The 12,542-nt window shown below is 39.0% G+C and overlaps 1 protein-coding gene across 1 annotated transcript in view; it reads right to left on the minus strand.

The window, feature by feature from the left end:
- LOC124711575 (cubilin-like) overlaps positions 1-12,542 on the minus strand; it is a gene marked incomplete in the record, with an annotated part of 644,865 nt that overhangs the window by 62,497 nt on the left and 569,826 nt on the right. Inside the window, 1 exon segment of the mRNA XM_047241722.1 lies at positions 5,526-5,737. Within this exon segment, the coding sequence (XP_047097678.1) occupies positions 5,526-5,737 (212 nt within the window).

Genomic DNA, 12,542 nt, shown 5'->3' on the forward strand with positions numbered 1-12,542 from the left:
ATTTGGACATCTTAAAAACAGGTAATAACATAAGTATTTCTTATCCTACAATGTTCTGTTACTCATAATAATTTCTTCCATTCTCACTTGCCTGACCAGGCATTGCTTTGATATCTCCACTAACTTAAACACCGGGTAATTAGAGAAACCAAATATATTTTATGAAGAGTGCAATTTCTTTTGAAGTACAAGAAATTTTTTATTTGTGTATTTTCTTTTTAAGTACAAAAAATTTTTTATTAGTGTTTCACTAAGGAGATCTAAGTACTTCATGTGGCGAGTATACCATGTTGTTGTTGTTGTGGTCTTCAGTCCCGAGACTGGTTCGATGCAGCTCTCCATGCTACTCTATCCTGTGCAAACTCCTTCATCTCCCAGTACCTACTGCAACCCACATCCTTCTGAATCTGCTTAGTGTATTCATCTCTTGGTCTCCCTTTGCGATTTTTACCCTCCACGCTGCCCTCCAATACTAAACTGGTGATCCCTTGATGCCTCAGAACATGTCCTACCAACTGATCCCTTCTTCTAGTCAAGTTGTGCCACAAACTCCTCTTCTCCCCAATTCTAATCAATACCTTCTTATTAGTTATGTGATCTACCCATCTAATCTTCAGCATTCTTCTGTAGCACCACTTTTCGAAAGCTGCTATTCTCATCTTGTCCAAACCATTTATCGTCCATGTTTCACTTCCATACATGGCTACACTCCACACAAATACTTTCAGAAACGACTTCCTGACACTTAAATCTATACTCAATGTTAACAAATTTCTCTTCTTCAGAAACGCTTTCCTTGCCATTGCCAGTCTACATTTTATATCTTCTCTACTTCGACCATCATCAGTTATTCTGCTCATCAAATAGCAAAACTCCTTTACTACTTTAAGTGTCTCATTTCCTAATCTAATTCCCTCCGCATCACTCAAATTAATTCAACTACATTCCATTATCCTCGTTTTTCTTTTGTTGACGTTCATCTTATATCCTCCTTTCAAGACACCATCCATTCCGTTCAACTGCTCTTCCAAGTCCTTTGCTGTCTCTGACAGAATTACAATGTCATCGGAGAACCTCAAAGCTTCTAATTCTTCTCCATGGATTTTAATACCTACTCCGAATTTTTCTTTATGTCCCTCGATTTTTATAACTGCCATCTGGTTTCTGTACAAACTGTAAATAGCCTTTTGCTCCTTATAATTTACCCCTGCCACCTTCAGAATATGAAAGAGAGTATTCCAGTCAACATTATCAAAAGCTTTCTCTAAGTCTGCAAATGCTAGATACTTATGTTTGCCTTTTCTTAATCTAGCTCCTAAGATAAGTCGTAGGGTCAGTATTGCCTCACGTGTTTGATCATTTCTACAGAATCCAAACTGACCTTCCCCGAGGTCGGCTTCTACCAGTTTTTCCATTTGTCTGTAAAGAATTCGTGTTAGTATTTTGCAGCCATGACTTATTAAACTGATAGTTCAGTAATTTTCACATCTGTCAACACCTGCTTTCTTTGGGATTGAAATTGTTATACTGTTCTTGAAGTGTGAGGGTATTTTGCCTGTCTCATACACCTTGCTCACCGGATGGTAGAGTTTTGTCAGGGCTGGTTCTCCCAAGGCTATCAGTAGTTCTAACAGAATATTGTCTACTCCCGGGGCCTTGTTTCGACTTAGGTCTTTTAGTGCCCTGTCAAACTCTTCACGCAGTATCAAATCTCCCATTTCATCTTCATCTACATTCTCTTCCATTTCCATAATATTGTCCTCAAGTACATCATCCTTGTATAGATCCTCTATATACTCCTTCCATCTTACTTCTTTCCCTTCTTTGCTTAGAACTGGGTTTCCATCTGAGCTCTTGATATTCATACAAGTGGTTCTCTTTTCTCCAAAGGTCTTTTTAATTTTCCTGTAGGCAGTATCTATCTTACCCCTCGTGAGATAAGCCTCTACATCTTTACATTTGTCCTCTAGCCATCCCTGCCTAGCCATTTTGCACTTCCTGTTGATCTCATTTTTGTGACATTTGTATTCCCTTTTGCCTGCTTCATTTACTGCATTTTTACATTTTCTCCTTTCATCAATTAAATTCAATATTTCTTCTGTTACCCAAGGATTTCTACCAGCCCTCGTCTTTTTACCTACTTTATCCTCTACTGCCTTCACTACTTCATCCCTCAAAGCTACCGATTCTTCTTCTACTGTATTTCTTTCCCCCATTCCTGTCAATTGTTCCCTTATGCTCTCCCTGAAACTCTGTACAACCTCTGGTTTAGTCAGTTTATCCAGGTCCCAATTCCTTAAATTCCCACCTTTTTGCAGTGTCTTCAGTTTTAATCTACAGTTCATAACCAATAGATTGTGGTCAGAGTCCAAATCTGCCCCTGGAAATGTCTTACAATTTAAAACCTGGTTCCTAAATCTCTGTCTTACCATTATATAATCTATCTGAAACCTTCTAGTATCTCCAAGGTTCTTCCATGTATACAACCTTATTTCATGATTCTTGAACCAAGTGTTAGCTATGATTAAGTTATGCTCTGTGCAAAATTCTGCCAGGCGGCTTCCTCTATCATTTCTTAGCCCCAATCCATACTCACCTACTACGTTTCCTTCTATTCCTTTTCCTACTGTCGAATTCCAGTCACCCATGACTATTAAATTTTCGTCTCCCTTCACTACCTGAATAATTTCTTTTATCTCATCATACATTTCATCAATTTCATCTGCAGAGATAGTTGGCATATAAACTTGTACTACTGTAGTAGGCGTGGTCTTCGTGTCTATATTGGCCACAATAATGCGTTCACTATGCTGTTTGTAGTAGCTTACCAGCACCCCTATTTTTTTTATTCACTGTTAAACCTACTCCTACGTTACCCCTATTTCATTTTGTATTTATTACCCTGTATTCACCTGATCAAAAGTCTTGTTCCTCCGGCCACTGAACTTCACTAATTCTCACTGTATCTAACTTCAACCTACCCATTTCCCTTTTTATATTTTCTAACCTACCTGCCTGTTTAAGGGATCTGACGTTTCTCGCTCTTATCTGTAGAATGCCAGTTTTCTTTCTCCTGATAACGATGTCATCCTGAGTAGTCCCTGCCTGGAGTTCCAAATGGGGGACTATTTTACCTCTGGAATATTTTACCCAAGAGGACGCCATCATTGTTTAACCATACAGTAAAGCAGCACGCCCTCGGGAAAAATTACAGCTGTAGTTTCCCCTTGCTTTCAGCCATTCGCAATACCACCACAGCAAGGCCATTTTGGTTAGTGTTACAACGCCAGATCAGTCAATCATCGAGACTGTTGCCCCTGCAACTACTAAAAAGGCTGATGCCCCTCTTCAGGAACCACACTGAGCCGTGTATCGACTCGTGCTACACCTTGTGTTTAGAGTGCATTGGTTTTCCTTTTTTCCCCTGACATGTTTGTTGATATATTGTCTGTCATTAAGTGGTTGCTTGTTTGTCTTTTCCCTCTGCTATCGATATCTGCATTTTTGGTTCCAGGAAACTGCTATGGAGGAAGTGAGATCTTTGACTGGCTGTAAGCTTGTGTAGTGGCGTGGAAGTAGGGACGTTGCGCACAGAGAGTGTGGTGGACACGGGAGGGAGTGTGGCTCTCCAGCGAGGCAGGTGTGGTCGGTTGTACCGAGTTGCTATGTGATGTATGTCGGTTGTGTGTAACGAGCGGGACGAGTTTACGGAAGAGCTCCCCACGTGTTGGTTGTAGACAGAATCGCCCCCACGAGTAGTTGCTGTTCATTTTGCCTAGGTGGGACGTTAACCAGCTTCTTTAAATCCTCCATTTCAACACTGGAGTTTAAAAGGAGACACCTAACATGAAGGAGTGGCACTACCCGTCAACGTTGCAGAGAAGACGTGAACTCCGGTGACAGAGTGTGTTGTTGCGTGACTGTGGCTTGTTGGGTATGCTGGTGATGCGTGCACGGTTGGATGTGTGGATCCTTGCCATCGGAGGTCGTGTACTGCCTGTTTGAGCATCATTGCAAGTTAAGTTCGTTGAAGGTTTAATCATTAAGTAATAAATTTGTGTAACCAGCGCCTCTTCTGCCTTGTGGCCTCTGGCGACTGGGTTTCCTGTCCCTGGCACCGGTGTAATTGAAGACAATGATCTTTCCTACTCCTCTCGTTACTGTCCGATGGGAGGTATAGTTTTGGCAGTTTAATTGTTTCGCTATTCTGTCGAGGGTTGTGAGTAAATTCATGCTTCTTGTTGGTTGATTATATGGTTGCTCATTCAGGACTGTGTCGTGTAATGTTTCCTTGCACGAGGTTAGCTCTAATTCAGTCAGCAAGTTAAGCCATCTTATAACAAGTTTTCGCTGGCTAAAAGTTGGTGCAGTGAGAGTTGCAATTGTGTTTACGGGCGTATTTAAATTGGTCAGTATTCTGTCTAGCCTGAGCATCCCTGAGTGGGTGATTTGTGGCCACCTTACACGGGTCCGTCGCATCTGTTATGTTCTAACGATATTCCAGGACACTTTTGTTTAAATTTTTTTTTAAATTCCTCCAAGTTTGTAAATTCCTTTTATTGCCATTACTTGTGTGTTTGCTAAGACCTGTTTAATCTTTTTAATGGTGGTGCCTTGTTAACGAAGTTCTGTATTTACTTTAGTAGCCTGTTTACTAATGTTCTTTAAATTTTTTTAAATTGTGTTATTGCTATAAATTACTTTGACTGGCGTTAACGGTGTGTTTTAAAAGGTGGTTTATTGCCGTACTGTTAGCTTCTGTGTATTTTTTTTTTTTAATTGTTGTATTGCTATAAATTACTTGCAATTAACGACATGCTTAAAAGGCTGTTTATTGCCGTACTGCTAGTTTCTGTAAGATACGAATAAAACATTTGTGAAAATCTCAACTCGACAGTTAACTACTAGAAATTTGGCCCCATTTCCCAACTTGTGGTGTGGCTTGTAGTAGCCGTAACCACAGTGTGTGTCATACACATTTGTCTGGTCTCTTAAAAGATACCCCTGCATTGTGTGCATTAAAATAGTATACCTTCCATACATTGTAATATGCTCCTTTTCCTTCAGTATCATTCAAAATAATGGCAATTTTCCATCAATAGCCAACAATATACTCACACACATGGTGATTATGTAAGAAGAGGGTAGATTCTGCACATGCAAGGTGTGAGCATTTCACGCTCATGATAATTTTGTTTATTTTATTTTTAATTTCTACTGTTCGTGTTACATAAGCAGAACATTCCAAAATACCAGTACAACAGCAGAACATGTAATCATTTCTAACAATTCAAAATTATTTTTAGCTAACAATGCTCGATGCACAGACTGCGCAATAGTGCAATCTGAGAAAGTTGTTGTGCCCATCTTTTGAATGGTTAATATTGCTCATGTCTATTTGAAGAATTATCGTTACTAAATTATAAAGGTCAGACCATAAATTAGTCAGGGAAACTAAAGAACATGCACCATCTTAGTTCCTTTAAAAATTATTTAATGAGCACATATTAAATCAAAATACATACCCGCCTATCATTCACACTCAGTCTTGCTTTTTCACAGTTCTGTCCGCCACCACTGATCTGGAGATCAGCTATATGAATATCAATTGATTCATAAGGAGGACCACTTAACAACCATCGGCAACGGATGTTTGCTGGATAATTTCCTGGGTATCCAGGAGATTTTAGTTCTTGTGGTTCATGTCCAACATTCAGAACTGGAGCACCACATGGGGCTGTTGCAAAAATACACATGGTCGCATAATTATGAAGAATTGCAAATTTTTATAAGCTTAGTTTCTAGTGAAATCAAAGGTTGGAGGCGCAAATTGTAAAGATAATGACTTATGATGCATCATATTTGACATTCAATACATAACTATACTTACAATCCTATATTCCATGATGAAAACAGTTGAAAATAAATTACTGAAAGCAGTTTTATCACATCTAAAACACTCCTCATAACTTAATGTGGTGAAAGAATAGGTGTGCTTAGATGTGCATAAATATGTGAAAAGACCTTTTATTGCAGGCTGCTCCAGCCTTAATGTCTGCTGCAGAAAAGCTGGTGCCCATGGGCACATGCAAGCAGGGGTGGGCAAAGTGCTCATGTGCAGGCAGGCAGGGAACTGGCTGTACATGGGCAGGGGTGGGTAAATGGATCCCGGGTGGATAGTCAACACTGTGCACATACAACTAGTGGTTAGTGGGGAGACCATGATCACATTGCAACTGGATATGTTTAACAGAACCATTCAATCCAAGTGAAAAATACAAATATTTTATTAAACAATGGGAACTTCAGGTTGAAATAACAACAGTATTAGGAACAGGACAGATTGTTACTCACCCTACACATGACTCGCGGGGTTGCAGACAGGAAAAATGAAAGGACTGTTACTCATTATAGATTTCAGCCAAAGCCTTCTTCAGCACACACACACACACATTCACACAAGCATGCATAAATCTTGCACACATAAGAACTACCACTGACAGCTCTGATCAGAACATTTTGTTACATTTATGAAACAAGACATTTAATTTTCTTTTCGAGAGATGAAATATTTGGTTTGAGACTCCTTGCTAGTGCCAAGATGCAGAATGCTCTTCAGTGTTGGCAATGTTGGGTTGTTAACCTGGACCTTTCTGCAGTTTTTATCCTCTTTGTTACGAAAAAAGGGTTGTTCACAACATTATCCTGACCCAAAATAGATATAATGTTGTAGTGATGCGAGGGACAGCAAATTTGTTATAAAAGTCAGTAAATTACTCAATGGACAGCTGTCTTCCCCAGGGGCTCGATTGTTTTTTGACTTGTGCACAGCCTGGGAGACCTCTTGTAGTGTTGGCTTTCTTGCCTCATTGGTTTCATTGTCTACTTCCAGCTCCACTCTTCCCTCCTGTGCAGAGGTCTCTTCATCTTCTAGGCTGGTGCTTAGTGTATCTTTGAAATACTCTGCCCATCTTCCCACTATCTGTTCTTCCTCCCTTATCATTTTCCCATCTTTACTGGAGCAGGCCGTTGTTTTTGGTTGGAATCTATTCTTCATTTTGCCTATGGCATGATAGAACTTTCTTATTTCACTCTGTTCCTTTAGTTCTTTCAGTTCTTGAAATTTCTTCTTATTCCACTCTCTTTTCTTTCTCTTGCAAATATTTGTGATAAGGCAAATGATGGAAAAGTTCTATGAATATGATATAGATCTGCATTTCTTATTCATCGATTTCAAACAAGCCTTTGACAGCATAAATCGGCAGGAACTATACAGAGTACTGAAAGAAGTTGGAATATGTGCTAAATTAATAAGACTAATCAGAATGACAATGACAGAGACAAGAGCAAAAGTAAAGGTCCTTAGCAGAACAAGTGATAGCTTTGACTTTAATAAAGGTGTGAAGCAAGGGGATAGTCTCTCCACTGTCCTATTCAACATAGCCCTGCATAGTGCAGTAAATAAAATCAACAAAAGAGGCACCATATTTATGAAAACTAGCCAGATATGTGCATACGCTGATGACATTGCTATAGTAGGAAGAAATACCAATACACTCCTAGAAACATACCGGGCAATGGAAACAGAAGCCTTAAAAATTGGCCTCATAGTAAATGAAAACAAAACAAAATACATGGTAATGTCACAATCTGAGGCCAGAAGAACCCCTAAAAACCTAAACATCAATGGGAAATGCTTCAATGGAGTGTCCTCTTTTAATTACTTGGGAGCCCTAATAACAAATGATAACAGTATTGGAAAGGCTATAAGAGAAAGAATACAGGCAGGAAACAGAGCTTACTTTGCAAATATGCAGCTTTTCAAAAATAGCCTTGTTACAAGAAAAACTAAACTGCTAATATATAATTCCCTAGTCCGCCCAGTTATCACATATGGCTCAGAGGTATGGACATTGACAGAACACGATAAAAATGCTCTAAGAAGCACTGAGCGGAAAATACTACGCAAAATCTATGGGCCAATAAGGGAGGAAGAAGGCTGGAGAATACGCTACAATGCCGAATTACAAGAGTTAATACAAGGCAGGGACATTGTAAAATTTGTGAAATCACAGCGAATACGATGGCTAGGACACTTGGAGAGAATGGCAGAGGATAGAATTCCAAAGAAAATGATGAAAGGTATGATCCATTCAGTTAGGCGAAAAGGGAGACCTAGAAGAAGATGGGTCGATGAGGTAATAATGGATATCACAAATATGGGAGTCCGGGGGTGGAAAAGAGCAGCAAATAACCGAGAAGTGTGGAGGAAGATTGTTGAAGAAGCCAAGGCTCACCAAGGGCTGTAGAGCTACTGAAGAGAAAGAGAGAGTATTTTTCAGTACAGGTATTTCGTTCATTCCAAGCAAGTGTCAATTCATGACGTCATCGTCCAGAAACAAACTGACTGTAATCTGAATCAATTTTAGCAAACTAATCATTTCTATCAGGCGATAAAATTTTATTGATTATGAAATACAAGTTCTTGAAGTTTATTCAGAATTGGAAATGTTTAATTAGTAATTACATGCCATAATTTATTTGTTTAATATAAAGGTGTTTTGAATTTTGTATGTATAAAAAGAAGTGTGAATTTATGTGCGGCTATTACTCTGAGATGAGTTTATGAGTGCTAAAAGTGCGCGTGTACAGTTCGCTGACCTATGTGGTGAATTTTATTTTGTGATCTTGACCCAAATGGAGAGTAAATCCAGTTTCATTTAAACTTTATGTGAGATAGATACATCAAATTATTACAGAAGAGTCATTTAGCCCATTAGGGGAAAACTGAAACCTGCGGGCTCGATTTGAAATATGTTAAAAACCAGTGTGTGTTCGAGCTGTCCAGTAAATCACATACAATAGTTACAAATGCGTTTGGATTTAATGCACAAAGTTGGAAATTAATTTTGAGACAAGTGCTGATTTTGATAAAAAAATAAACAGAAAGTTTATTCAAAATATCGAGGTCCAGTTTTAACTGAGACACATATCACCTTGTTGATTACATTGCCTAGCAACACTGTAAAGCAGCTTAATTAACTCATTAGAACAATTTGTGACATAGTAAGGACCATTACACACACAAAATGTTATATGAAGTTTGCTGACCGCATGAGAGCATTTTTCTTTCCATAAATGCCAATAAACCAGCAGTTTCAAAAGTTAAATTATTAACTCTTGTGTAACTTCATTGATTGTCCTACACCACTATGGAACTTCTTGTATCGTGTCGAATGTGACACCACTGTAACAAATTTGTTGCTTGGTAATACTTGTCCTTGAGAAAAATTCAGTTTCGTAAATTACTCACTTCTAATTACATTTTCAAAGGCATGGTGTCTGCTGCAACTGGTGGTGCAGTTGTTAGCATAATGGACTTGCATTCGGGAGGATGACAGTTCAAACCCGCATCCGGCCGTCCTGATTTAGGTTTCCAGTGATTTCCCTAAATCGCTCCAGGCAAATGCCGGGACGTGATTTGGACAGGGGCCCCCATTGAAAATGGTGTGTCACTTGGTGCCATGATATGTGCAGTTTTATAACTTGCTCATAATGCTGTATCAATGGAATGAAATATGTACAACAGTTGAAACTGGTCCGTATGAAGAACATCAAGGAGCTCTGTGTATGACTGCTTTTCTGCCTCAGATGTACCTGTTGCTCTGCTTCACACATTTGTGTGGCAATGAGTTTGCCTCCTTACTTCACTGTCCAGCTTGTCATACTGTGTCGTGCAAAGGAACAAGTAGTGACACTCAGCATTGTGATTCTTCATTGCATTAAGTGTCTTCAACACATGAGGTGCCCATGTTTTTCAACAGATAAAGATTTGTTCTTCCAAAGAAGTGAAAAATCGCAGTGGGCCATTTAATTTTAAGAAGTCATCATTATAGTAAAGTCTTGGGTAAAATATTCCGGAGGTAAAATAGTCCCCCATTCGGATCTCCGGGCGGGGATTACTCAGGATGACGTCGTTATCAGGAGAAAGAAAACTGGCGTTCTACGGATAGGAGCGTAGAATGTCAGATCCCTTAATCGGGCAGGTAGGTTAGAAAATTTAAAAAGGGAAATGGATAGGTTAAAGTTAGATATAGTGGGAATTTGTGAAGTGCGGTGGCAGGAGGAACAGGACTTTTGGTCAGGTGAATACAGAGTAATAAATACAAAATGGAATAAGGGTAATGCAGGAGTAGGTTTAATAATGAATAAAAAAGTAGGAGTGTGGGTAAGCTACTACAAACAGCATAGTGAACACATTATTGTGGCCAAGATAGACATGAAGCCCACACCTACTACAGCAGTACAAGTTTATATGCCAACTAGCTCCGGAGATGATGAAGAAATTGATGAAATGTATGATGAGATACAAGAAATTATTCAGGTAGTGAAGGGAGACGAAAATTTAATAGTCATGGGTGACTGGAATTTGACAGTAGGAAAAGGAATAGAAGGAAACGTAGTAGGTGAATATGGATTGGGGCTAAGAAATGATAGAGGAAGCCGTCTGGTAGAATTTTGCACAGAGCATAACTTAATCATAGCTAACACTTGGTTCAAGAATCATGAAATAAGGTTGTATACATGGAAGAACCCTGGAGATGCTAGAAGGTTTCAGATAGATTATATAATGGTAAGACAGAGATTTAGGAACCAGGTTTTAAATTAAATAAGACATTTCCAGGGGCAGATGTGGACTCTGACCACAATCTTTTGGTTATGAACTGAAGATTAAAACTGAAGAAACTGCAAAAAGGTGGGAATTTAAGGAGATGGGACCTAGATAAACTGACTAAACCAGAGGTTGTACAGAGTTTCAGGGAGAGCATAAGGGAACAATTGACAGGAATGGGGGAAAGAAATACAGTAGGGGAAGAATGGGCAGCTTTGAGGAATGAAATAGTGAAGGCAGCAGAGGATCAAGTAGGTAAAAAGACGAGGGCTAGTAGAAATCCTTGGGTAACAGAAGAGACACTGAATTTAATTGATAAAAGGAGAAAATACAAAAATGCAGTAAGTGAAGCAGGCATAAAGGAATATAAAGTCTCAAAAATGAGATCGACAGGAAATGCAAAATGGCTAAGCAGGGATGGCTAGAGAACAAATGTAAGGATGTAGAGGCTTATCTCACGAGGGGTAAGATAGATACTGCCTACAGGAAAATTAAAGAGACCTTTGGAGAAAAAGAGAACCACTTGCATGAATATCAAGAGCTCAGATGGAAACCCAGTTCTAAGCAAAGAAGGGAAAGCAGAAAGGTGGAAGGAGTATATAGAGGGTCTATACAGGGGCGATGTTCTTGAGGACAATATTATAGTAATGGAAGAGGAGGTAGATGGGGGGGGGGGGGGGGGGGGGAAATATTCCCAGTAGCAAGATTTAGACCAGTGACTTTGTGAATACAATGCCTTTGTGAATACAATCTGACTGGCTTTATGAAAAGTGTACAGACTCGGAAATCTTACCTGAGCTTCACAGCCTGTAAGTATGAAGGAAATCAGAGGAGGCCACTCTGTAAGGTCTCTTGTAAGTGCTTCGTCAGATGTAGACAATACTTGCACGTGCACACACACGTACACACACACACACACACACACACACACACACACACACAATGTCATAACAAGCTTTATGAATGGATATAGCAGAGCAGAGCAATTCCACATCATGAACAGAGACACAATTGTGCAATAAGTATGCTTTTGTCACTTTTTATGTGATTCATGGATTCTAAGGAAACTTTTGGCTCAGTTTCATCTAAGTCCATACTAACAGTCATTAAACAATGTACTGATTCAACCTAAGTTAATATACTTAAAAACTGTATATGTCAATGCTAGAAATTCCATCAGACTTCATTCAGGTACTGGCAAATTCAGACCTGAAAGATAGGAATCAGGCATGGAGATACCACATAACTATAACTGTTCTTGGAAGCCCTACCGGAAGTTTTAAAATCTCTCAACTAGAAAAAGAAGCAATATACACTAACCACACATAAGCGAAACAGCTTTCTTTTGCTGATGTACTTTTTGCCTTTAGTGCAGGTGATTGCAACAACTGTATTATAATAAGCCTGCAATAATGTACCAAGAACACATGAAAAGTAGCATGATAAGGGTTAATAATGAAGTTTTAGAACAAATAGATGAGTTTTTGTATTTCAATAAGTTAAGGATAATGAATGGATGTAGAGCAAAAGAAATAAAGCTAAGATGTACAGTGCACTGGAGTGCATTTTGAATACTAAATGGTTGTTTCAAAACCAAGCTCCCAACAGAAAGTTTATCATCTGTATGTACTTCCAGTTGATTTATGGGACTGATACATGGACTTCAATGCAAACACAGAGGGTTATTCTTTGAGCAATATAGAGATGAATAGTGGGAATTATTGGGAGATAAAAGAAAAACACATCAACTGGATGTGGGTGGGATATATATCCAGGAAAATAGAGAGGGGAGGAATATGGAATATTTTAGCCAGACTCTAACAGATAAGAAAAGGCCAAAACAACAGCTTAATGGAAGATGGGTAGACCA

Source organism: Schistocerca piceifrons, chromosome 8, assembly GCF_021461385.2.
Source record: "Schistocerca piceifrons isolate TAMUIC-IGC-003096 chromosome 8, iqSchPice1.1, whole genome shotgun sequence".
In the NCBI taxonomy this organism is placed as follows: domain Eukaryota; kingdom Metazoa; phylum Arthropoda; class Insecta; order Orthoptera; family Acrididae; genus Schistocerca; species Schistocerca piceifrons.